Raw genomic sequence first — 27,256 nt, forward strand, 5'->3', positions numbered from 1 at the left:
ATATAGTGAAAATGAAGTGAATTTTCCGGTGCAATGTCATGAATAAAGTATCTTTAAATGGAAATACTCAAGTAAAGTACAAGTACATCAAAATTGTACAGTACAGTAAGTACAGTACTTAGGTTAATGTGCTTACAGTAACTTTTCACCACTTTCTATACTGTCACTTGTACAACTCTTGGGCTCTGGAGACTAAAGACCAATAAAATTGATCGATCGAGAAAATAATCAGTAGATTAATCAATAATGAACACAATCATTACTTGCAGCCCTTGAAAATAAGTAAGAACTGATCTCATTTTAGGTCTAGTGGCCCTTTGTCCTGCAGTGATTCAGCAGTATCCTTGACATGAGAGGATCTGCGTGCACTTCACCCTCCTTGTTTGAACTGCAGGGGATCTTCTTTTGTACTGGCCCCTGAAGTAAGTCTGCAGAGGGCAGAACACACATTGAACCAATATGCGCATACCCCTGAAATCACGGAGCATTAGATTTGGACCTCGTGTAACCACGACAAAATCTGGAACCTGTTACGGGACACTGAGCCTGAGTTCGCTGCTCCATCTGCAGAAATCAGATCAGCCTTTTACAGGCCCAAGTTATCATAGCAACAAGCATCTAACCAGCCAGCAGGGAAATGGACTCTTGCTTATCAAGCAGGATAGTTTACTAATGCCTCTTCCACGATTTACTATGAGTCGCTACCGAAACTGTGCAATTAAATTACAGTTAAATTATTTAAATCACAAATCTTTAGACTAAAGTCCACATGCTACATGCTCCAGGTTCATAAATAACCATTTACTTTAAAAGAAATTCTATAAACTCAAATGAGTAAGCAGGTATTGTTACTCTCTTGTTGTCTCTGACGAGCATCTTTCAAAAGTCATAAAAACACCCTGAGGTGTGAAGTTCTGCTTCTTTAGTGTCTGCACAGCTGCCCATTCGAAATCTTGGCTTGTAATTAGGTCTTCAGAAACCAGGTGTGTAGCCCCTGGTCAATCTGCAGCCACGCAGTCTCATTAGCTAATCGCTGGTCAGTAAACTGAGGCGCTGATCTTTAGCTTACCTTATCATTGCAAAAAATTGTTTCAATCTGCCCACTGGTGGCTCAGAGTCAGTATTGCATCCCTACATACTCATCCAATAATAATAACAGACTAATCATGCAGTGCTTCAGTGAGGGCTGATCACCCTCCTCCGCCACCCTGCAGCACATATATCATATCAAGTTTCCAAATTACTGTTGTACATTAAATGATTCATTGTAAATATCACTCTGTGAAAGCAGCCCACCACTGAAGCTACATAGTGGAAATGTTGACTCACTGTTGAGCAGTTCGAAATGAGCACTGCTGGTGCTTTTATGCTTCATTTCTAGTCAAACAAGTAAAAAGGAAAGTTTCATCCCAGATGTACATATTTCTCTTTGTTTACTTTAGGCCGCAATGCCTGCAAAGGTTTACCACAATCAAGTCAAGTCAAATGTAACTGACATCACCCATGGAAGTCCAGCCACAGTTTTAACACATTTTACTTGTTTTCTTAACTTATTTCTTTTATTGGAGAATTTATTGTTTTTTTTTCACTTTCTTTCTGGTGCAGACAAACAGATACATTAGCAATAGAAAATAAAAATGAAAAAAGAAAACAAAATTAAACAAAAACATTTAAATTTTACAAAGCCATAGTTTGTGCTATATGCATCATATAGTTCTTGATTAGTATCTTAAAGGTCTTTAATTGGTCTTAATTGTTTTTTTTATCTTTTAACATTAGATAAGCATTGTTTGAATTCATTAATAAAGTGCAGGAAAGTTGGCTCGGTTCCTGACCATTTTTTTTCTTATGCATGGATGATTTATTGTAGAGAAACGAAAGGGAAATGAGTGAAGCAATAGAGATGGTAATAATCTAAATTTAGCAATCAAATAACTGCCAACACAGCTGATTTGAATATGAAATGAAGAACATGCAGCAAAGGTCATTGGTTGCATTCAAACCAGGGACATGGCATTGATCAGCGCCTTAAACCCAGAGGCCACCAGGGCAACCCCAGTAATCATGTTTAAAACCAGAAAGTGGTGATTTATTAAGTGTATTTTCTCCTCTTTTATGTCTCTAGTTGTCCTAAACCTCATGCCTTTCCGATCATTCACATAGTCTGACATCATCATGCCCTCCCCTGTCACTTTCTCTCTCCCTGCCTCTGTGCCCTCCACCCGGACAGTTTTCCATGGGTCAATTACAATTAGTGTTTTTACACAAGCAGTTATGCAATTTGAAATAACAGAGGGCTCCCAGTTACAAATTTAATCTATGTAAGATCTATTGTATTTATTGTCATCTCATAAACACAGATTAACCAGAAGAGTAACCACTACATAGATTTGTGGTTAAAAATTCACAAGGTTGCTTTTCATAAATGCACAGTGTTTTGATGTTTACATGTTTATGTAGTAGGATGCACCTGATTGTTGTGGCTGCTGCATTACGTCGTCAATCTGAGCCTCATTTCCATAGAATGACGGAGCTCATGACATCATAGGTCACTTCTTGGGCGCCTGGGCTGAGATTAATTCAGATTAAGTATTAGTAAACTCACACAGTCGCTTTCTCTCTCTCTGTCTTTCTCTCTCTCTCCCACACACACACACACGTAGGTAGCTCTGTCTCTCTGTCTTTCTGTCTGGCCTTCAAATTAAAAATGACATGCAAATTCAAATGAGCCATACTGGCAATAAAATGTCTGGCAAGCCTTGCTGTATAAGGTTCACAGTGTCTCTCTCAGACATAAACACACAGACAGTAAGAGCTTCATAAACGTCACTGAAATAAATATTATTCAGTATTCATCCATACAAATGAAATCATATTTCTTTGTAGCGGTTTTATAACAATTAGATTTAACATTTTTATCTTTGGTGTTACAGTAACCTTAAACAACGATGTGAACTGTAGCCTGACATTTGAAAGTGAACAGACAACACAAATATGAAGTCAACGAATTATTAAAAAAAAATTGTCATAAAGGAAAAGTAAGATATGAGACATTTATGCTATAATCAACAATAAATAAATAATTGTTCGACCTTTGAATAAAAAATACTGCTTAGTTCATTAGAAAATCGAATTTTCGTATGTCTGTATGTGAGAAGTCTACTGAAAAAAGTCTTTAAAAACTAAATGAGTAATGCGGGGTCAATAATCCGCGTGTATCGCACATCTAAACTGTAATTTAACATTGATTAATCAGACAGTGTGGTGTGACAAGGTCACTGGCAGTCCGGAGAGGCGCGTGGTAGTCTTTGATTGGGCACGCACAGATAGCATCGCAGCGTGAGCGCGCTCAGCCGTCACCTGAGGGCTCGCGGACAGCTGACGGGACCGCCAGCACAGGACAGCTCGCGCCCGGTGTGGAATCAGTGTTTTTAAGTAATGAACCGTTTAATTCGATCAAAGAGGGAAGTTAAAGCAAACTCACGTCGTCACAACGCGCTGAATTAACGGGAGGAAGATGTCACCTGCGGGTAAGTGCTGACTGAATTTCAGTGCGCAAGAAGTTGTCAAAACTCCACTTCTGTTTATGATTTTGTTCTTTCTTTTACTTCTATCGATGGCATGTGACAGTGGTGTTGTCTGTAAGATGTGGTGACCGATTGAAAAGCAGGTGAACTCGTTTATACTAACTCATAATCTGAAAAGCATCAGACAGAGCCTGCGCAGTTTTAAACCTTTGTGTGTATCACAGCAGCAACACCGTTGAAACCCCCTCTGTTCACTTCTGACTTTTGGTTTGTAGAGTCACTGTTGGCTCCAAATGAGACTTGAGAACAGGACGCGTGATTCTTTACATAAGCAGGGAGGATCTGTCAGGTTTGAATCAGGATGCCTGTCTGTTATATATAATGCCCATTTAACAAGAGGATGCTCAAGCTGTTTTTTCCTCCATGTGTTTTAAAGCCATTTTACTGCATATTTGGAATTTTTATATATTGCATTAACCTCTGGCAAACTTGACCATCGCTTTTAGCTACTGTGCAGGGCTAGAGGATGAAGAAAAATTAATATTCGGGTAAAGCAATGTCAGAGAGTACTGAGCAGATGAGGAGGCCAGAGAGCTTGATGTGCCCTAAATCTTTTTCTTATTTGCGTGAGTTGTGAAAACACAGCTGCATTTTGAAATAGGTTTTAAATATAATCATATAATGTAATATGGTAATCTGAACAAATTAGAAAAACAGGTGCTTTCAAACAATTAAAAGTACTTGCACATGTGTTGTCCTTTGACAGGATGCTCTTTTCTTTGCAAAATGTACAGTAGGTATTACACACACCGTTCGGTTTCAAACATTTTTTGCAGCCGTGTCGACACTGGTGGGAAAAGCGAGTTTCAATCAAGTGGCAGGACATTGCTGAGGGTTTTCAGGGAGGCACAGGGGGTAAAGAGGTCAGACCAAAGTAAAGTAGGATTATAAGAAGACAGCAGCTGATTCTGTTTTAAGACGCGCTCATGCTTCCATTTTATAAAGCTTGATTTGTACTGTAAATCAAACCTCAGTCAGCTTAACAGGGTATTTTACAGATGTTGATCATTATAAAGTATCTTTATTTTAGATTGATTTATTTGACCGATGCATAGCAAGGCAATTGGCAAGTAAGCGTTTTAGCTAATTATGTTAAAGGTTGCTCCAGCAATTTAGTTTTGCTCTTCCATAATGTTAGGGCACATGGGAGTAATGGATAAGAAAAAAAAGGTCAAAACCAATGATGCAGAGGCCAGGATATCTTGCTTTTAGTCAGTATTGTGGGTCAAGCTCCAAAAATCCTGGATCCTACATCTCCCCTGATACAACTCAGTTTTGCCAGACCCTCCCTGCCTGGTAAACGTGCACGTCTGTCAAAGGCCATGCTCCAGTTTGTTTGCAGTGTCTTGGATTTTTGGAATTCCAGAAATAGATTAAAACAAAGACAGAATATAAAGATTTTTTTCTTTTGTGGTACAGAACTGATGCACGAATATTGCAATTGCAAGTGCAGAATGGTTGTGTCCTTTTATTCCAGACATTACAATTGCTCTGATTTTTCTGAAGTTAAAATTTCAAGGTCAGAGTGGTGTTGATTGAGCTCTGTGGTCTGTGGTGTGTATGCGTTATATTGAAATTTTGCTTTCTAAATAGGTGAAAGGTATCGAAGTTGAGAACGGCTGTGCTTGCAATTCTTTTTTAATAATTATCTCAGGATTACAAGTTAATTAATATTTATAACAACGCTTATTTTCTCATGATAATGATTTGGTTTATCTCGAGAAAACAAAACGCTGGATTCTCGAGATTACGGGATAATTATGGATAACTCGACAGTGAGTGTCATTTGAGTTGCAGCAGTCTTTTTTTTTTAGTAGCCAAGATGAGAGGTTTGCCTAACTCCCATCTGTCTGCTTTGAACAACAGGTGCTCAATTATGCCTAATATTATGGCAGAGGTAGCATTAAGGTCATCCAGTTTGCTGTGAGACTTGCAAACCTTTCCCACTCTGCACAATGACCCCCACCAGTATCTATACATAGCCTACAGACACCTGTTGACTGTGAGCCTGGACTTTTATCAAAAAACTAATTTATCGGGGTGTCACGTGTACTAGAATGACAAAAGATCAGTCTGATGCGTTGATCAATAATGGTACTGCTTGATCTGACATTTTCATCTTAATTCTGCTGCTCCAGTTATCAGGACATTATCTATGCTCCCATGGCACTCCTGATCTCTGATAAGCATAAGCAATAAGAGGAAACTGCCTTTTATTTTCTCATGATAAAGGGTTGATTATGTTGAGATAGTGGCATTAAAAAAGAAACTGAAAGCACGGACGTTCCCGGCCTCTGTAGAAAGGTGTTTCTGTATGATAACAATTAGATAAAAAGCCTCATTGAAAGTGCACTTATTCACTGAGTTGAGGTGGAGTAACTATAAATATCATAATTTCTGAAAGAATAGTTGAGGTGTAAGGAGAAAGCTGTAAAAAGTAATTAAGTCTAATTAGTCCTGATTACTTGTCAGTGTTCTGATTATTTTCTTAATTAGAAAAGAGTTTTGCAGAGTTTTAACCAGCACATTGCAACCTGCACCATCTTAACTCCCCAGATTAACATTTGGTCATCATCACACAATGACCTCGATCACTGCGCACAGCTGAAGGAGAGACAGCGGTAGAAAAGTTTCAATTAGATGGAATAAGGCCCGGTGCCAAGATGGCTCCACACACTTGTGTTTGCTATCAGATGTTTTCAGAGGCGCGTGCGTGCGTGCAGATTTTACCATGTCATGGTGTTCACAGTGTTTGTGGTCTTTGTTTCTTGACTTCAAATTCATGTACGCTGCTAAAATTATTCAGTTGTCTAAAAATCTGCACAGTTCTTAGTAAATGAGCTAAAACATGCAGAACGACATTATGGTCCTTAAAACTTCAAACTTATATATATAAACGTATATGTGTTTGAAATAATACACATTATATGTCTTGTAATGCTTTGGACATTTACTCGAGTCTAATGTCATCTAATATTCAGTTGGATTTTACTTTTCATGACGCAACGTCCATTAGCGTTTGGTGCTCTGGTGTTGCAGCTATCAGCATATGAATGATGCCACCAGATCAACACTTCACTAGAACTGTATTGATCAGAAAAAAGCCACTGCAGTGTTGTAATGCAACTGTGCATTTGTTTGATATTTTCAGGCATCCCTGCTGCCGTTGCAGTAGCCCCTTTGCACACATCAAACACTTGTTTTTAAATCTTTTAACTGACGTTTAATAGAATAATTAAGAGATGCAGAAAGTAGACCCAAAACAGAGAGCAATTTGACACTGTGAGAGAGACCCAGCCTGTGCCCTGGTTTCTAATTCCCGCTGATCAATACCCAGTATTGATGTCTCTATATGTAGAGGGTCACTTCTGAGGGTTTTGTATTGCACTGTACATTGTGTGCACAGTGTTGATTAAACCATCATGAAACTGTCAAACCAAATTTGATGATACATAAAGCAGCGTTAGCTTGTGAAAATGATTTTACTCAAACTAACAGAACATAACAACAGGAAATAGGTCACAGATCGCATGTGACACGGGAGGCAAGGAGAGTGACAGACAAAATGAAGAACATGGTTTATTCAGTGCCTTTTTTAATGACACTGAAATCATATTCCCTGCAAACCTAATCTGACCACATAACACCTTAATATGGTCAGATAATCTGGATAGAAAGAGGACAGGGGAGGTGCTATACACAGAGATAATAGATGGAGAGAGACCCACAATGAAAAAAAAACACAGAAAAATAAGGAATGAATGTGGATTAATGTGGTCTTGCAGGAGAATTAGGAACGTGATCTTCAAGGTGGATGTTTTATTGTACATTTTTTTGGGTTAATGTACACTCAGACCACAATTACACTGCGTTCAACAATTTTGTCTATGCATTTCCCTTCAACTGCTTGTGGTCAGTTTTGCTCATGCCTCAGTCGTTATTTTACCAGTCATGTTTTCAGAATTCATTGGGAAATCATTTTGCCAATAAATGCTGCCTGGTCAGTGCTTTGTATGCATAATCTGTGGAACCGTTATCTGCTGCCAGAAGACTGAGCCTTGATGCAAGAACAGACACTTACTTTGACATAAGATTTTAGTTTATGCTAATTGATTTGATTTAGATTATCATGTGTAATCAAGTTCATATTAGTAGAGGTAATTATGTTAAACTATGTTTATGAGTATAAAATACAGGCTTTTAATAGATGATCTCCCAACACCTTTGCTGGCCCTCTGTAGGCTTTCAGTGGCTTTTTTTCAAGCTGTTAAAAACAACCTTGAAAGGTCTTGCAGTGACTGACCACAAATATTGTTTAAAACAGCAAGTTCTTACATTGAGAAGATGGAACAGGAGATTAAACATTTTTGCCTGGGATATTGCTTAAACGATTAGTTGATCATACAAAATAAATTGTTGATTTTTTTTTTCTGACGATCAACTAATACATTAATTGGCTAAGTATTGCAGTTATTGAATGGTTTATTAATGATTTTAATAATAATAATAATAGTGAATAAGGATAAATATCCCAATATTTCAAATGTTTGCTAAATGATATATGAAATAAACCCTTTTATTTCCAGTTCACTATTATCTTCTGTTATGCATTCAGAACTAAAGGTCATTCTATTTATCTTACCATTGTGTAATCTAATATCAGAGGCTGGTGTTTGCTGTAAAACCTCCATTTGGTTAAAGGACCCATAAACATCAGTAGCCCCATCATGTTTCAGTATTTATCATATAAGGCAGGGCTGCAGATTGAATGCTGCTCTGGTGGTCCTGACAGTGTGAAGCAACAACTTTCCCAGACACCCCTACATGAATGTTCTTACATAAGAAGTCATCTGAGACATTTGCCACCTCACCATGATAAGGTTAGGCAACCCAAAGATACGTGCAACCTCACATTGCTTATACACACATGCAAATGCACACACACACTTCCCTCATCACCTCCTCAAGCTACTGTCGGCAGTCGTCCGGCAACACTTCAGTCCAATCACAGAGATAGCAAACCTGAGAGCGTGTTCATTTGGTAGTGTTGGCAGGAACCACAGCAGAGGCCTCAAGGTCACCGCCTCGTCACACATCTTTTCATTAACTGAACATTGAGCAACACAAGCCTGGAAGAATCTTTTTTTATCATTCTGTGGAAATTAAGACAGTTAAAATCATGTGGGTCAGTGTTCAGTCTGAGTTCCAATATTGTTCCAGCATTTGCTCTTTCCAGTAAACTACCATGATAAGTTTTCACCAATTTCATGACATTTAGTAGTGGAATAAAGACATTAGTTGTGTTAAATTCATGCATTTTGGTTGAGTCCATAAAATCCTGGACTGGTTTGCATTCTTTTCACCTTTGGGGGACAATTATAAAGCAGACTCTAATTTCCTAAATGATGCACTGCATTGTTTATTTCTTCATCCATGTGTAAAATGTGGCCATGTCTCAGATCCTATGTGGAAGTATGGATCAGTTCCAAATGACTTAAGGGGCATTATATTTGCAGGCCTGCATAAATTAGTAGAGGGTGAACTTTGTTGCCATATTATCCCAAATCCTGTTTATGCCACAACACAGCCTACCTGTGTGTTTGTAGAGATTCTTATCACTTTCTATAACAGTGGTGGCTCTTACATAAGTCCTCAAAGGATTAGTAAAACCATCGGTGAGATTACCGGAGTCACGAGCGCAGCTGTAATCCACAGCATATCGCCATCTCCACAGCAAGACATGCTACTACCTCACCCCTAGGCACCCCAGAGTCCTGGTTTATCCCAGTCCCTCATCTGAGCTACAATCCCAGTCTCAACCTTTGCTCAAGAAAATCCCTGCCAGTTCTCCCAGTCGATTGGGTTTAATCCACAATTACTTATTTATCAAAGATTACCCACCCTGTACCACTTGGTTTCCTGACTTAAAACGAGGGCACTATAGTTCAGAGATTCTTCACAATAAAATAACTCCCCGTAAGGGTCGATATCCATCAATAAATAGAAATATGCTGTGATGAATATGAGACGCACTTCAGAATGCCCATTCTTATAGTCGCTCTGTGAGATATTTAGAATTATAATGGTTTATATTTTTGACACTGATTTCAGAGTCAAGTACAGAAATGATTTTCAGAAAGGACTCAGTGAAAATGACTTTCTGTCTTTTTCTCTGTGTCCGTTCACAGGCTCCATCATTCCCCAGGTATGCCTCGGTGAAGTTTTTCCCTTTGTTGTGACAGAGTTTGGTTCTTCAAGTTAAGATCTAAGGTCTACAAGAAAACCTCTACCATATTTGATTGATAAAATAATCCAGTAACAATCCAAGGACTGCATGAGAGAAACCTAAGAGATGCACTACAAACGGTAGGTTTGTGATCACCATCCACATATTTATCATATAGCCTACAGCAAACTGTTTGAATTGATGTGAAATGTTAATAGGTGCAAGGTTTAAGTAGAGAAAAAGTCAATTAGATAACGATTAAAGCATCTGATTCAGCACAGTATCGTAATTTCTACCTTTAACTTTCATTCTCTATTTGTTTGTTCTCATTTCTTTTTAAGACTGGCAGCGTGTTAAACGAGAAGGTCCTAAGGGATACAAAACAGACAACCGACATCTCAGTAAAGCGAGTTGAAAAACCAGCAGACTCTTTCCTTGTCTTCTCCTGAGATTCTTTCCCCAAAGCTCAATGTGTCATAAAGGGAGGTCAACACACAAGCGAAGATGAACCCTTATGTCACGTCACACTTCAGGAGGGATCTCTTTCCCCATTTCCATTTGTTATAGACTTGTGTCTACCCTGCTGTTACTGGTTGAGTGAAACAGCCTCTTCTGTATTGGTACAGTTGTAGCAGTAGCTCTTGTCTATTGTTTTTCAGTCCTCTCACCACAGTGTAAGGTTGCGGTTGAGGGTTTGATTCTGTCCACTGTTCCAAAGAGACTGGATGTGGATACTCTGGAAATGGTTGGGCAAGGTAAATACATTACAAGTATACCTTTTCATTGTCAGATATATTTGCTTATGTCTCTTTTGCTTTATTCAAGCTTTTGCCAGTTTTTAAGAGTTATTTCTATATATTAAGGATTTTTGCATGCTTATGCATGCTTTTATTTAGTATTTATGGTGCACTATAAAGTTTCTCCTGCATGTTATTTTCACATTGCATCTGCAATATCATCTTTTTATTTGTTTGAGGAAAATCTGTCTGATGTTCAGGTAGCCTTTTGTGATCTGGTTCAAACAGATGCTGAGTTAGACACTACAATCCACAAACTCAGCTACACTTTCAACCACCTTAGTTCTCAGCACTTCTCAGCTCTTCTCCTTCTGTGGCATACACCTGATCTATCAACTGTGGCTCCAGACCTCCAGAAAAATGTAAAAAAAAAAAACCTTCCTCAGGTGACCTGTGTGCTTACCTTTTCCCTCCATATAAATCTTCCACTTAAACATGAGTAATGTTGGAGATGGATCAAAGTAATCTCTCTCTGTTGTTTTCTTCCCGTCTTATCTCTTGTCAGGCATAGGCGATTTCTCAGCCGTAATGCTGAGCTGTAATGAGGTATGTCTGCTCTGAGAGACTAACTGTTGCAGGTGATTGCTAACAGCCGTGTAGTTCTAGTCAATATTATCCACGAAACACTCAGTACACAAAACAAGTCATCACCAAATTGACAATGGCCATAAAACAGATATGCAGACCCTTTGAAAGACAATGTGAAATTGTTAAAGCAGTGACATGATTGAACAGGAAATGGCAAACAAAACATGTTTCTTTCAGTTGGGACCTTCTTGTTAGGCAAAAGTGAGATTTTCTTGTTAAATTGTGTCTACTGTATTCAGTGCTTTATCCAAGATGTATTGGCACTGAATTATGAATGGTGGATAATGAGAGTGTGCATTTGATGGACTGAAAGTACTGTATTCTTTGTTTCCTCATGCCCATAACAAGCGGTTGTGACACTGGGAAGAATTTGATCGTAAGAATTGGCATGTTTTTTGCTTTTTTAACTGCATGTTGGTATATTTTCACCATATCGCTCCATTTGAAGTTAATTTGGATTTGTCTGTCTTGTATGCGTTTTGTCACTATCATGGAAGGTACCCTGTAATGAACTGGATATCCTTGACATGTTTCCTACTCCATTGCATTATCAGTTTATAGCTTTTATCAACTGAAACCTGCTTGAAGGTTCCCTTTTATTGTTTTGAAATGAAAAGAACCAATCCTGCATGCTTTTGTGATGTCTGTTGAGGTCAATCCAGTCCTACCACTCCTTGTCAAGAACTCTTAGAAACACAGACTTAGACTTCTTGAACTGCTGACACCCTTCTTTTCAGCTCACCTCACTTTATTTACTTCAGTGAGCATTATTGTTTAAGGACATTGGTTGGTAATTAATGTACCTGTGGACATACTTCAAGAAAACCCACTTTGTTGCTTCGGGATATGTCACTGAAAGTAAAACTGTGCTGTGAACCAGCATTACAAGTTTGGGAAAGTAAACAAGCGACTGATCAATGGCCTTGGAGGGAATCATCCTCTGGTTGGTCACTATAGACTTGCAATTATCTCTTCATTAAGACGTATTTAAACACAGACTGTGTTGTTAGTCCACACACTTTTGACTGTGTGGAGGTGCTAATTACTGCACCAACAATCAAATCAACGCACACTGAGGAATATTGTGTGACTGTGAACTTCTCCATAAGCGAGAGGAAACTTTATAGTGCATGATGGGAGCAGCACGTGTGAAACGCCGCTTCAGTGCTGTGGTGGATGGGCCAGTGGAGGAGGAGGAGGTCATGAGGCTGGCACAGAGTGCTGCAGATACAGCTAGGGCAGGGGGGAGCCCAACAGGGTCAGGTACCCCAACCAGCCCCTCCCCGACCCATGCCTTGAATGGCAAAACAATACCTCTCCAGAGTAACACCAACAATGCACGGAGGCAGAGCGCCATTGGAGAGTCAGTTGGAGGAGAAGCAGGAGAAGGCGGGGTGAGAGCAGGAGGAATGTGCTCAGGGCTAAGGAGTGGAAAAGGCAGTAGTGTAGGAGGAAGAGGTAAAGGCCGGTCATCCTCGGACCAGGATTCACTCTCTTCCCCCTCCAGTACCAGCCGCCGGTGCACCAGGCGCTCAAGCCGCCGGCCCCGACAACGCTTTGTAGGCAAGGACGGACGCTGCAACGTCACCTTTGTCAACATGAGCGAGAGGGGCCAGCGCTACCTCAGCGACCTCTTCACAACCTGTGTGGACATCCGCTGGCGCTGGATGCTGGTCATCTTCACCCTCTCCTTCCTTCTCTCCTGGCTGCTCTTTGGGTTTGCCTTCTGGCTCATTGCCTCCGCACATGGGGACCTCTCCATTCAGCTTACCCCCGGCTCAGGCTCCTCTGTGGGATCAGGAGAGGCCGGGTCTGGAGGAGAGTCTGATAGAGAGGCACTGGTGGAGGAGCCGTGCTTCCTCCAGGTGAACAGCTTCATGGCGGCCTTTCTATTCTCCTTGGAGACGCAAACATCCATCGGTTACGGATTCAGAAGCGTGACCGAAGAATGTCCCCTGGCGGTGGTGGCGGTCGTTTTGCAGTGCATTGTGGGCTGCATTATTGACGCCTTCATCATCGGGGCAGTCATGGCAAAGATTGCCAAGCCTAAGAAGCGCAACGAGACGTTGGTGTTCTCTGACACAGCTGTGGTGGCGCTGAGGGACGGGAAACTATGCATGATGTGGAGGGTCGGAAACTTACGCAAGAGCCACCTGGTAGAGGCACATGTTCGAGCACAACTCCTGAAGGTAAGTGGAGGGAGACTGATAACGACCATGATGAGAAAAAGAAAGATGTCAGGCAATGACAAAAGAGACAATCTTTTCCCATTTTGAGAAAAAGGTCAAAGAGGTAAATTGGAAATGGTAAGATAGACAGGGAAAAGTAAAAGAATGTACCAAAAATAGGTTGCTGCTGTGAGAGATAGCAGTAGAGGAAAAAAGGTTGCAGTAGAGAGAATGCTGAGACCATCTGGCCTCTATTCTGTGGACTGTCGTTAATGAGAGCTTGTTTTATTTTCCCTCAGGGGGTTAGGAAGATTTACCATGGATTAACTTGACCACAATTCTTTAACTGAGAACCATTGTCCTTCGTCATCTCATTTTCCCTTGTGTGTACTCTATGTGGGTTATTGTACTGTTTATACTGTATATGCTTATGTTTACCTCACTGTCTGGCCTTGTTGTGTGTAGTTTTAAACATGTCTCCTTTTTTGTGAATGCTTTGTCATCATGCTGTGTGTGTGTATGGGCAAATGTGTGTATGCTGCCAGAATTGTCCAGAGGGTCAGAATCTGTGGAACACTGAGGCTACAGCATAGACAATTTGATCTCTCTCTTAATAGCGTGACCATATCAAAGTTCAGACAGGGCAGATGGGATTAAGTTTATGAGGATCAAGGAAATACAATTCTAAATACTGGTACTGGATATTGCTCCATAGGAAGGGTTGGGTGAGTGATAAGCGTATGCATGGGTTGTATTCTAAAGACTTCCATTGTCAAATTCAACCAAATAAAATACTAAGTTTTAGTGTCAGGGTAAGAAATTTAACTTTAAAAGTTTTTTTTTTTCAGATGACCTTAGGAAATGGTTCAGGTGTATTTAAAATGATAACTGAATTCCCTCTTTTCCATACTATGGTTTTGCATTTTATAGCATTTTATAATATCCTGCCTGCCTTTGGCTGTTTTTTGTTTCATATTGGAAATCGTTTCTAGTCTCCATTTAATATTTTCCCACGTGTGAAAATCAATTTTGCAACATCATGACAACTAATGTGGAAAGTTTTATCAAGTTGTGACTTTATTTTACGCTCTATCCCTAACTTCAGCCAAGGGTGACCGAAGAGGGAGAGTTCCTCCCGCTGGACAATGCAGACATCAATGTGGGTTTCGACACTGGCACCGACCGCATCTTCTTGGTCTCGCCTGTGACAATTGTCCACGAGATCAACGACGAGTCACCCTTCTTCGAAATTGACAAAAAGACCTTGGAGAATGACTCTGAGATGGAGGTGGTGGTCATACTTGAGGGCATGGTGGAGGCCACAGCCATGACCACACAGTGCCGTAGCTCCTATCTGGCTTCTGAAATCCTCTGGGGACATCGATTTGAACCAGTGCTCTTCGAGAGGAGAGACTGCTACCAGGTCAGAGCAGTAGGATAGACAGATATAGAGGAAGTGTATGGATCCTTCCCTTCCCTTAATGTTAGGTCTGAAGTGGTATCCATTACTTCGCACAGAATTTTGTGCAGACATCCACGATTCCCAGATGATGTATCCTAATGATTCTTGTGATCCCCTGACTTGCCATCTAGTGTCATCAGCAGGTCTAAATTTTGATATATCCAGTGTATTGAAAAATTCTTGTCTTCTGCCCTTTTCCCAGGTGGACTACTCATTCTTCCATCGGACATATGAAATCCCAAACACACCTTCATGCAGTGCTAAAGAGCTGGCCGAGCAAAAGTACATTCAAAGCTCACGCTCGTCATTCTGCTATGAGAACGAAGTGGCTCTGCAACTCGTCTCCCCTGATGACGAGCCTGACCAAGACCCTGAGTGTCCCTCCCCACCGACCCGAAGGCAGTCCTTGGCAGAACATCTTCACTATAACTGAGCCTGTGGGATAGGAGGCCTTAAGGGAAAAGAGACTAGAAGTTGGTTTAGCGGAAGAACAAGCAAAAAGACAGAGTTAGACAGGTAGGAGTGGGCAGACCAAGAGAGACAGGAAGGGTCAAGGATTTTCCAGTGTCAGGATAAAGGATAGGAAGTCCAGAATAGGAGCAAGTAGTGAGATCCATCAGAATTTTTAAAGGTTTGCAAGATTTGGAGAAGTACTACTTTACAGATTAGACAGCACACAGAAACAGAAAGAATATGGACTGATAGAGAAACAGTAGGAGGGTTGGGGTCAGTCTATATAGGAGATGGGTCACAACACTGACCTAGTTGTCTGATTGGTCCTGGCAATCTTTCAAGATCATCGAAAACTTGTCTCCTGAGTCTCACATCTGGCCCATCACCACCACAATACACTCATATGGCTTTATTGCCTACCTGGCAGACTATACAACAGCACCCCTTGGTGGCTTCAACCTGTAACTGCACCTCCAGCTTTTTGAGCTGTATGAAATGAAAGCTAGTGTACCAACTAAGGTACAACTCAGGAATGTTTTCCACTATGATGCTGATTTATCATTTCAGTGCTCAATTTTCTTATGGTAAGTATTGATAGTGCACATTTTGTGATTCTTTGAGCTTGTGGCAGGTGGCTGTTGAGAATGTGGATGACTATTAGCTTAGGCTACTTGTAGAGCCAAAGCCGAGCATCAGTAACATGGAGAAACAGCTGAAAACTAGCAGCGGTTTTGAGCAGTTTCTTTTCCGTATTATGTGCTGTATGGTTTTTTTTGGCTTGTTTTTTCTATGTGTCATGAAAAAGATTTTCACTGATGGTAAAATTCGCTATATTTAATCTAACATTTTGTGGTGAGGTGAATGCCATGTGGTGAGAGGAAGCATGGTGGTGTTAGTCATTTTCAGGCCTCTGATACATGATGACGGATGATGATGTCTGTGTCCAGATCATTTGATTACCAAACATTCTTTGTTGCACTACTATCTAGAGAATTTTCTTGTATTTTGTTTTGCTAAAATCAACCACACTGTGTTGTTTTGCTTTGTTACTTTTGAATTCTAGCACTTAGTGGCTGAGCTATGGCAGTAAAGTTATGAAGTGTCTTGGCACCTGGAAGACCCTTTGACGAGTCGGACAGAATCCAAGGCAAAAGGGGTTGCTCTCAATAACTCATTGCAAATGCAGTAGAGACCCACAGTCACCTCCAACATCATGAGAACATAACTGGAAGTGTTATGACAGTGATGGCATGGTTTCTGTGTCTCTGAGAATAAAACAATTAGCTAACATCTGCATAAGTGGATGGGGATTGAACTTGAAAGTACACCACATTCATCGAAAATTATTCTGCATTTTTGTGCCCGTAAACTCATGTGACATCCTGATCTAGTTCCAATGTGTTACAGTTGGTTTCTCTTACAAATTGTGAGAACAGTATAGTGAGTGGTGCCTTCATAACAAACCTGAGATTTTACAGCTGCCCCTTCATCTGCGGCAGTTAGTTTCAAGTTTTAAAATGTGCTTAAAGCTTGTTTTTATTTTGTGTATTTGCATAATGCTACTTATGCAAGAGTGTCTGCAGTATGTTGTTCTAAGTAGACAAAAATGTATATGCAGATTAATTACTGTGAATCTGCTCAGTGACTGAGTAGTCTCAATATGAATATGCACTGATAACGAAGATGCTTTAAGCTGTATCGTATTGTAGAATATGTCATAGTTGCTCTTTGTAGTTTTATTAGTTTTATATTACAAAGCACCTGGAATGCTCTTGTTTATTTTAGATCCTGTAATAATTTGCAGTAAATTATGCCACCCAAATATTTAAGTGTTTGATTACTGAAGGTGTTGGTAAAGGAAAGGTAACTCAGTGTCAGGAGTGCAACACGATTTTAAGTGTTGATCAAAACTTAGCCTGACCAATGCACAACCTGAAATTTGGTTCTTTGTACTTTGCACAAAAGTAATTCATGAAGACTAATATCACTAATGAAGCTCTACAACAGCACAGTAATGTAACTGGATTGGCACAGGCTAACCTCAATGCATCACTCTCAGTGTTTCGTTCCAGTTATTGAAATATATTTTTATGCTTACCTCAGGGGGGTTGAGGTATTGATAACATATTATCTGTTCCGATTAGTGTTAATGCTGTTCTATGTTTGTGTCCTCCCTTGCACTTCCCCGTTATGGCCACCATGCTCTATTTATAGGCTGCATGGTGGGTCATGTCATTCACCCTGCCTCCACTTCCATGAAATGTAACTTGACCTTTCAGCACCATCACTTTAACAACAAAAATGCTTTTTAAACACCACAGAGAGAAATGGACAGATGGATTATTATTTGATCATTTCACTGGTTGTTTAGGATTCATAACTCACTGTACACACACTACACTTATTAAGTCATTGGTATTTATAGTATACATAGTGTAAAATTAAATAGTATGCTGTAATACTACATACATTTTAATGATAGTGAGAGGAAACTAACAAAAGGTGCAGCCACCTTTCATAAGTTTTTTTTCTAAAGCGAAAGGGGGACCTCTCTGCTCCAACATTGAAATGTAATTTCAGAGCTGCCTCAGGCACAGAGCACTTCAAAATGAAACTGAACTGTGTTGTAGAGCAAATAAACACAGCGATTGAATGGCGATTATTGGTTGCTTCTTTATTTGTTCTCTTAGTAGCTCTCCTTGCAGGTCACAAAATTCACCTACTGACCATTTAAAAATATCATCCAGATGGCAAGTGTAATTTATCAGTCATGCATATTCTTTGTTACATTTACAGTTTTATATTTAATGTTATGATCACAACTGTGTTTCATTGTTTTGATTTCTTTTTTATTTTGTTCTCAAAACGACATGTAAGCCTTTGTGAAACTCTATCACTGCAACACTGAATCAGAAGAATAAAACACCCCTGTGAAAATAACCATGACAGTATGATAACCTTTGTAGCTTATTTAGCTATAGAAAGAAACACAGGAGATAACACACACGATGGCGTGACACATGTAAATCCTCTGGGAACATGAATGTTCCAAGAGAATATCAATGTTTGTTTCTGTCTTTTTTAGACTTGATTCTGTTTTTGGTCAGTGTTGTAACTCTTCTACCTATGACATGCTAAAAAGTACAAAAATCCATTACATTTGTGTTGTAAAATATTTAGCCTAAAATGAATATATTGTGATTATGGTCACAATTACATTACACGCTTGAATGGTTGCTAAATGTATAGTTTAGTTTGACTAAATAAATAAATAATATCACATGTTAAGGTCCACTCAGCAGATGGAGTTTGTCATTACAGTTGATTCATACATAGACTACCAAGTTATGTTTAGTATGATGAATATATTTTTTTCTATATGGAAAATTATACAGGCTACACTCTTTGCTATAAACTTTAGCCATGAGCTCAATGATATTTTTACACTGTTGTAAATATTTACCATAGCCCCAGTGCACTGGTACCTCGGCTTCAAGGGTTCAGTCGGATTTTCTGGGATGATCTGAATCACGCGCCTGGAGTCAGATCATTCCAAGTAAACCGTCGCTTATGTGTGGATGGGGACTCAAACAAATCCGACCCCAGATCTGTGTCTGGGGACACTCGCCGCCACTGAGTGGTAAACAAAGGGCGCGCAAATCTCCCTACTTTAGCGCGAGAGTGCCGCACAGGCACCTGCTGCTGCACTCCAGTTGGCTGTTAGACACGTCAGTCACAGGGAATCCCGCCTCTCCCCCGTTAGCATTGGCTAATGGCGAAGACTCTTGTGCAACCGTTAACATCATTCGTCGCCGCACCCGTTTCATGCCAGCTTTGGGGCGGAAAGTTCCCGTCGTATTCATGAGGCGGGTCTCCCGCTCGGTTGTACATTGTAATTGGAGAAATTTCCCTGTAAGGCTTGACTGAAACTAGTCTTCTCGTACCCGGTTGGCCCCCTAGCAGGAAGTCCCTCTTTGAGACTGAAGCCGTCGGCTTGCCCTCACTGCTCTCTGTTTTATTCTCACCGAGAAGTGTGAGTGCGGCTCCGCGGAGAGAGCGGTGCAATGATAAAAGCCGCATATGCGGTAGGCTACACACCTATCAGGCAGGAAAATACCTAAGAAACAGCCTCACCCCGATTCTCCTCGCACCGCAGCCTTATCCACGACTCAGAGCGGAACCTGAAGGTGAGAGATTTAATTGCCTTTACTCTAATCCAACTCGTAAATAGCCAGTGTTATATCCTGAACGTATCATATTTCAGTGGAACTGGCTAACCTTGCTAGGTTGGTCTAAATGCGGTGGTTTAACGCCTAAAAATGAAGCGTTGGTGGGACTAGACGCGGTCATACTGGTTTGGTCTGACGCTTCGAAGAGAGGCTTACTTACGTCGAGATGACCTGAAGTCTGGCTAAGGAAAATGTGTCAGTCTAATGACCATATTATAAGAGATTTCGACCCATGTAATTAAAAGGCATAGGCCGGCTGTGATCTTTGTGTAATATAATAATAATAATAATAATAATAATAATAATAATAATAATTATCTCAGAGAAAATGGCTTGGTTTTGTGGCTGCCACATGCATGCGGCTCACAGTCAATTAAAGGCTGGGCCCCATGTGATTGTTCATGTCTTATGTTCGAGGTGTGGTTGCCTCCGTCAGTTTTTGTGCTGGAGCTTCAGTCCTAAAATGCAGGTAATTTATAGGGGTCACGCCGCAGCTGTACTGCTCTGCAGCCGTACTGTAATTATCATAGCCAGTAGCTTAATAATGTCACCTCTCCTCACTGTCCGCTGAAGTGCGCAGATGCCACACTATCATCACCAATGCATTTCGCATAAAAGCTGAAGAAAAAGGCGTCGCCAGCTCCCCCACCCGTTTAACACACGCACAATCACGCGCAGGCACCCACACGTTAATTACACACGCACACACTCACACACAAATAGATAGACCGCAAGACCCCCCGCAGTGGATGACCTCAGTTGAAACTCAGAAGGTATTGTCTGCGGGCTGCTGCTTAGTCTTCAGGGTGTTGCTATGGAGGAGAGCAGCCAGGTTTTGGCAACTCCAGCTGCTGCAGGACGAGTTTGCTGGTCAGTCCAGGCTGTACTGCGGCAACCTGTGAGGTCTCTGTGTATGTGTGTGTTAAGACTGTGCTTTGGGGGAATCATTAGCAATGATGGGACCCAGCAGCATTCTACATTGCAGCTGTATAGTGTCTGCATGCAAAGTCTTCCTCTACGGTCACTGATTTAGGAACAGGGCTGAGTTGTAAGGATCATGCGCTCAGACAAAGAGTTGGTCACAACAAATGGTTTATGATGACTATGACCTTTTTACTGTTATAGATAATGTATCTATCCACATCTTGCAAGTGTAACCCTCAGGCAAATTCATATTATAAGGATAAGGCTGGCATTCTAAATGTGTCTTTCGGTTAGCAACACCTATAAAAAGACCAAAACCAACAATGAATCCATGATCCATGAAGGTAGACCATGAATATGAAGTATCGCGAAAGTTGCCTGATCTATAGTTTGTTTCTCTGCGCATAGACTTTCAATGTTGTCCAAAAAAACAGTTAAAACACATCAGTCAGCCACACTGATGCATTGGGTGACATGTTTCCTCATTTACATAAACATGGAATCTGTAGATTATTCACACAGCCCACATACCCTGTCCTGGTGAGATAAATACTCACTACGGTGCGAAATTAATTAGTTGAAATTAGTCACTAAAAAGTGCAGGTTAAGTGAAACAGACAGGGAGGGTAGGGAAGTCAGAATGTGGTGGTTTCTTGGTTTTAGCCTTTTTGTTTGTTAACAAGAATTAACCTTTAAGAACAGATGCACAGCTGTTTTATGCCACTGAGGACTCAAATATTTCCATACCAAGTGGCTGGGTGGTGCCGACACTTTTTGTCAGAATGTTTATGCCACACCCAGAGTTGTATTTGAGTAACAGGTACAGTTAAGTCACGGTTGGGGACCAGGCCCTGTCATGAACGAACTGAGAATGAGACGCATTGCAGGAATCAAGCCAGATGACATACCTGTTGAGGCATGGAGACGCCTAATAGTTAAAACACACTCACGCACACACACACACACATGCACACAAACACACACACTATACAGGCCGGCACAATAGCCTACCTGTCTGATGAAAGTTGACATTTGCTCCAACTCAAGCATGTTTGATCCCCTGTGGTTACTAAAGAGGTCCACGGGTCTGCTCATTCCTCCATGAAGCCTAATTTTGGTCATCATAATGATCATTCACATTCACTAGCGGGCTCATCGTTCATTCAAGCAGAGCATTAATGCGTCAACAATTGTTAAGCATCATGCAGAGGTCCAGCTGGGCTGCTTGAAGGGTTTCGTTCCTATAGGAGCAGCTTATAAGTTCTTGGTCCATCTTGGGTGCCACATGAAATTCAGGTCATCAGATGCCATAGACTCAAAAGAACCTGTTAAAGCACAGCCTTTCCAGTCTCCGACAAAAATCTGTTAAGATGCAGTAACTAATAATTAAATGGCTTTAATATAAATAGTGATAATCTAAGGCTGGCTTCTCTCTAGTTGTTTTATTGTGATTATACATTTTCATAGTTGATTTATCTGCTGATTAATTTCTCGATCTATCCAAGAGACCATGATGATGTCTTACAAATGGCTTCTTATATGTAACTATTTCAAAAAAACCCAATTTTCTGATTGCTATCACAGAAGACCAAAAAACATAGAATATTCCCATTTGAAAAGCTGGTGAAGCAGTGAATTTTCCCCATTTTCGTGTGAAAAATTCCTTAAATCATCAATAAATCGTGACAATAGTGCTGATTAATTTTCTGTTCGTCTGCAGCCCATCCTGGACAGAGCAGCAGCTAGTCCCTCTGAAACAGAGCCATTCCCGCTAACCTCAATGGAAAGTTTTAGAGGCACGAGTTCTCCTCCACCAAGAGAACTTTCCTCACGCAGCCACTGCTGCAGATAATTTCGTAGTTGTCAGAGCAAATCTACGAAACATTTTGTTGTAGTACTACAGTCACTCTGACTGGAGATTGCCCTCATGTTTCAGAGAAGTAACCACTTCTAGCTACTGTCACCTCATCTTTCACAGGATACTGGCTCCTAAAGCGAATCAACATTTTGGCTCTACTAGTTGTCATTGAGGGCCTGACTACAGTTTCATCTCTGCTCAGCCGAGTGGCCTGTAGTAGAAGCGTGCTTCATTTTCTTTCAGTTAACAATGGATTCAGTCCATTTCGATCCTCTTTCCTCACGGCTGTCCCACCCTTCTTCCTTCTTCCCCGCCATCCCTCCCCCTCCCGCTGTCATGTCAGTTTACTCAGTCGATTGATGTATCTCGCTCTTCTTCCACCCTCCACCCCTCCACCCACCGATCTCTCTGTCTTTCTTCCTCTCTTCTTTGCCTTGATTTGCTGTGTCTTTCAATTAGGCCATCCCTGACCCATTCTCAGCTGGATATGGCCTGCATGCTACTTGCGTGCTATACTGCTCTTCATTTATGTGTGTGTGTGGGTGGGTGGGTGCACATGGAGTATGTGTGTGTGTATCTTGACACAGAGTCACATCAGTGTCACTGTCTGTCATTCCTTTACATCATGCACAGCGCTCCAGTTTTAGGCTTCTACCAGGCACAAGGCCCGTGATGAAAAAATGGCTCAACACAGGCTCATTTTCTGTTGTCCCCCTTTTTTGTGTCTCCCTTTCTGTCCTCACCCAGTGCCAGTAGAACCATGTCCAGGCCAACGGGGGGCGGTGCCAACGATGTCACCCGCTTCCTGTCATCAGGGGCGGGGCCAGGCTCTCCCACCTCCAACGCCGTGTTCTCCGCTGCCAGCCAGGCCGACTGGGCAGCTAAGAGGCTGGTGTGGGTGCCATCAGAGAAGCATGGCTTTGAGGTAAGCGGGTATTGTCCGCTCAAGACTTTTTGGTTTTTTGTTTCCAACAAGCACCAACATCAAGTTCAAGTCGTCCTGGATGTGAAGAGCTTAAACAAGTTGAGTTTCAGAGCTAAATGCAGTTTATTTTTACAACTTGTTTTCACATTCTTCCTTGATATTTATCTAAGTATTAGTCTTGTGGTAAATAATTAGCCCCAAGTGTGTGCCCTCAACTGAAGGTGTGTCAAACAGGTGAGGCAAAGCAGCAAAAGGTGTGTGCATTTTTGTATGTGTGTGTTATCATGTCTTAGGAGGTCATTATCCCAATGACGGTGCCCTGTTTTACATGCTTTCCTTCGACCTGTTAGATTCTTAAACGTGCCTTGTGACGCCTTCCAACACATTTAGGCCTAATGACTATCGTAAGGCTCTTGTTCCACTTGTCCTTGGTACTTGCATGATGCACATTACTAGTTTTCATTGGTGCATATTGTAGGATGTGATGTATGAATTCGATGTCTTATCTCTCAGTCTCCTTCTCTCTGCTGGACTGGTTTCATAAAGAGCTCTATGAATAGAACAATACTCTCCTTCAGCCTCCTAATGTTAAAGAGGCCATTGTAGAGACACTGACTTCATTTTACACTCATGATCTGAGAATGGCACTGTTGGACAAATACACACACACACACACACATACCAAATATACACATTCATACAGTATAACACACAGAGAGACACACACGCACATCCAGTTTCATATTCTGAGCGTGTAGTTCAATCTGTGACTAATATACACCCACACACAGGCAAACACAGACATGCACATCTTTTGTGTGTTCTGCATGTCAAGTAGCAGAGAGAATAAAGCAGAGCAGAGTCCTCTGACCTGGTCAAAACCAGAGTTCACTACATCCTGTCCTAGAAGCTCAAGACCAAGAGCATGACAAGAGAGCTCCTCTCTTCCGTGTTCTGCCACCATCTATTCTGGTCTTCAGTTGAATACATTCACCACATATACTCTAAAGCTCACTCGAACAGATTCTCACAAACATTTCACAAATATATTTTCAATCTTTGCATCATTTTATATGCAGGCCAGCGGGTTTACTGTTGAGTTAGGACTGTGTTATTGCCAGTACCTACAAATATACAATACAGCTCCATTAATTTTGACAATTTTGCAAAGCAAATTGTATGTTTTTTGATTGATGTTCTATCTTTCAGGTAGCCGCTTCTATTCTTTCTGACTTTATTTTTAGTCAAAATTATTTTCATTAGAATGGCTAATGACTGACTCTTTGTTGTTGGTGCATCAAGATGTATCATCCAAGATTTAAGACTTCTTAGACGGCATCCTTTTAAATGCAGAAAGTTGCTAAATTCACCTAAACGTTTTTTAAGAGATTGATTTTTATTCATTGGTTATTCTGTGATTAATTTTCTGGGAAAGCATTGCTTGTTTGGCACATGATTGTAAAATCTTGATGCTGAAGATGATAAATGAAGATGTGATGTTCACTGTGGTATTTTACTGATATCAAGCAAGTTTAGAGTGTCTCTCTCTCCTTCTACCCCCAGTCGGCCAGTATTCGGGAGGAGCGTGGCGATGAGGTGGAGGTTGAGCTGACAGACAGCCAGCGGCGGGTCACTCTGTCCAGGGAGGAGGTGCAGCGGATGAACCCCCCACGCTTCAGTAAAGTGGAGGACATGGCCGACCTCACCTGCCTCAACGAAGCCTCGGTGCTGCACAACCTGAGAGAGAGATACTACTCTGGCTTGATCTATGTGAGTGCGCAAAAACCATGAGTGCACAAGAAGGTGGAACGCATTCAATAAATAGTCTCGTTCAATGCACATGTTTGCATGCATTCACGAACAAGAGCGTGTGCACATTCAGTCTGTGATGCATGTGTTAGCGGTAACTCCTCTGGCATCTCCTGTGTAACTGATACGGGGTCGTAAGAGAGGTGAGGAATCAGTTTACAAAGTTGTTTGTGTGTGTGGTGGCAGTGGGAGGCATCTCTAGTTTCTCCTGCAGAAACGATATGAGTAAGATGGGAAAGATAGGAATGGAAGTCATAGTGATGTAAGCCAATGATAACTGACATACCCAGGAAATATATATTGTTCGTGCAATTAACGTAGAATGATATATAGGCAATGAAATGTAGTTGAGCTGCCTCTTAATGGGATGAATGATGGAGGATGAAGCTGAGAGGAAAGTTTAGAGATGGACAGAGAGGTGCTGGGTTAGATTGTTGGAATGGATTATAACAGCACTCATGGTGTGGATTGACACTGCAAAATGTTCCTGTCTGAAAGAACTGATACATTTGTAAACCCTACAAAAATCTGCACATTTAGAAACGTGGGCTTCGTGTACAATGCAGTTTCTTATCGTGATCATGTGTCTGTTTTTTTATGTGATTGTTTGTGTGTGTGTGTGTGGGCAGCAGTTTAGAATTGTACCCTTTTTTGTATCAGAGTTAAAATAAAATGATGCCATTTTATCCTAATTGTCTGTACAATGAGAAGCTCCACAGGCTGCACCATGAGGATGAGGTCAATGTAAACCTCTCTGTTCTGTGTGTTTTTCCAGACATATTCAGGGCTGTTTTGCGTGGTGGTGAACCCTTACAAGAACCTGCCCATCTACACAGAGTCCATTGTGGAGATGTACCGGGGCAAGAAACGGCACGAGATGCCCCCTCACATCTACGCCATATCAGAGGCCGCCTACCGCAGCATGCTGCAAGGTGCTCTACACTATCTGTAACCTCTCTCCCCCTGACTTACCCTGACACTAAAGCTAACCCGTGCATCTGCTATCAGCTCAGCTGGCCGGGAACATGGTACTGAGTATCGTCTATGATCTTTGCTCACTAAGCCACCCTGTTAACGCTATTTTAAGGTGTGGTAAATTCTTCACTTGTGGCTGTTATCAAAAGCCTTAAAAGGCAAATAGGCAAGACAGTATTTTTCGTAACAGAGATTTCCAGGTGTGGCACTCCTTGTAAAGAGTAGATTCAGGGATATTGTGTATTTGCCAGACTTGTAACAACAATGCATGAGAGACATTTTTAATGCCCTTCCCGTCATGTTGAGTTCATGAGATGAGACAGAGAGAATTCCCAGCTTTTAAAAGCAGTGAAGAGACGATTGAGTAACGTCTCCGCCTCAGGGTGTCTTCCTGAGATAACAGGACAGGACAGATGACGCTGTGTGACTATGTAGTTGCCTCCCTGCACCCCCCTCAGAGTAGATTGTAGGTGTGTTACCACAGTGATCGAACCTGTAGGACCAGTATGAATTCTTCTAGACTGAACATGTGGGAATCTTAAAAGCCAAATACAAGTAATGGTGTGAACAATGCCCACCCATTGACTACCACTGTCGTGTGGTTTGGCAGCCTGGGCAGACCAGTTCAGCCAGTGGCCTGCTTGTCTACAGTGCGAAGAGTCAGCACACAGTCAGGGGGCTAGTGCGAGTCTATCTGTACACATCCAATATGTATTATCAAGTCACTGCGGAAGCTTCCAGAGCCCTTCATGCCTGGTTAGCTGGGGTGGAGGCTTCGTGAAACATGAGCCAATGACATATGTGACCTCCTCATTCCCACGTAGGGCATAGTGTGTTATTTCAAAGAATCACAATGTGTAGACTTTTAAAGAGAGTTGTGATCCTGGCAGCTGTTGTCAACTTGTTTAACACTGTGCTTTGAGAGCCTCCTGCAATTTTTCTATCTATCTATCTATCTATCTATCTATCTATCTATCTATCTATCTATCTATCTATCTATCTATCTATCTATCTATCTATCTATCTATCTATCTATCTATCTATCATCTGTCTGTCTGTGTCTCTGTCTATCTATCTATCTATCTATCTATCTATCTATCTGTCTGTCTGTCTGTCACTAATTTGTCCTCACATTGTTTTCTTCCACAGACAGAGAAGATCAGTCAATCCTCTGCACGTGAGTAGTCTACTGTAGTACGTCAGTGCCTCTGTGTGTGAATGCTTTGTAATTTTCGGTTTGTCTTTGAAATGTCTG

The 27,256-nt window shown here is 41.2% G+C and overlaps 2 protein-coding genes across 3 annotated transcripts in view; both read left to right on the forward strand.

Annotated features, from left to right (window-relative positions):
* The first annotated feature begins 12,328 nt into the window (after positions 1–12,328).
* On the forward strand, positions 12,329–15,261 carry kcnj14 (potassium inwardly rectifying channel subfamily J member 14). The gene is made up of 3 exons (XM_041941559.1): positions 12,329–13,387; positions 14,472–14,789; positions 15,031–15,261. The coding sequence occupies exons 1-3, from the start codon at positions 12,329–12,331 to the stop codon at positions 15,259–15,261; spliced, it is 1,608 nt and encodes a 535-aa protein (XP_041797493.1).
* A 4,063-nt stretch (positions 15,262–19,324) lies between these two features.
* Positions 19,325–27,256, forward strand: part of myh14 (myosin, heavy chain 14, non-muscle) — a 31,728-nt gene continuing 23,796 nt past the window's right edge. For both annotated transcript variants that reach the window (XM_041941847.1, XM_041941848.1), the window contains exons 1-5: positions 19,325–19,468; positions 23,040–23,217; positions 24,781–24,987; positions 25,802–25,958; positions 27,151–27,178. In XM_041941847.1, coding sequence (XP_041797781.1) covers positions 23,053–23,217; positions 24,781–24,987; positions 25,802–25,958; positions 27,151–27,178 — 557 coding nt within the window. In that variant the 5' untranslated portion in view covers positions 19,325–19,468; positions 23,040–23,052. The remainder of the gene's footprint in view (positions 19,469–23,039; positions 23,218–24,780; positions 24,988–25,801; positions 25,959–27,150; positions 27,179–27,256) is intronic.

The sequence above is a fragment of the Chelmon rostratus genome, chromosome 8 (assembly GCF_017976325.1).
Source record: "Chelmon rostratus isolate fCheRos1 chromosome 8, fCheRos1.pri, whole genome shotgun sequence".
Classification (NCBI taxonomy): Eukaryota; Metazoa; Chordata; class Actinopteri; order Chaetodontiformes; family Chaetodontidae; genus Chelmon; species Chelmon rostratus.

Bases quoted from the DNA above. Each gene is read 5' to 3' on its own strand.
- kcnj14 (XM_041941559.1), top strand. From the start codon at position 12,329: ATGATGGGAGCAGCACGTGTGAAACGCCGCTTCAGTGCTGTGGTGGAT. The intron at 13,388-14,471 runs GTAAGTGGAGGG...CCCTAACTTCAG, and splicing joins TTCGAGCACAACTCCTGAAG to CCAAGGGTGACCGAAGAGGG. The intron at 14,790-15,030 runs GTCAGAGCAGTA...CCCTTTTCCCAG, and splicing joins AGAGGAGAGACTGCTACCAG to GTGGACTACTCATTCTTCCA.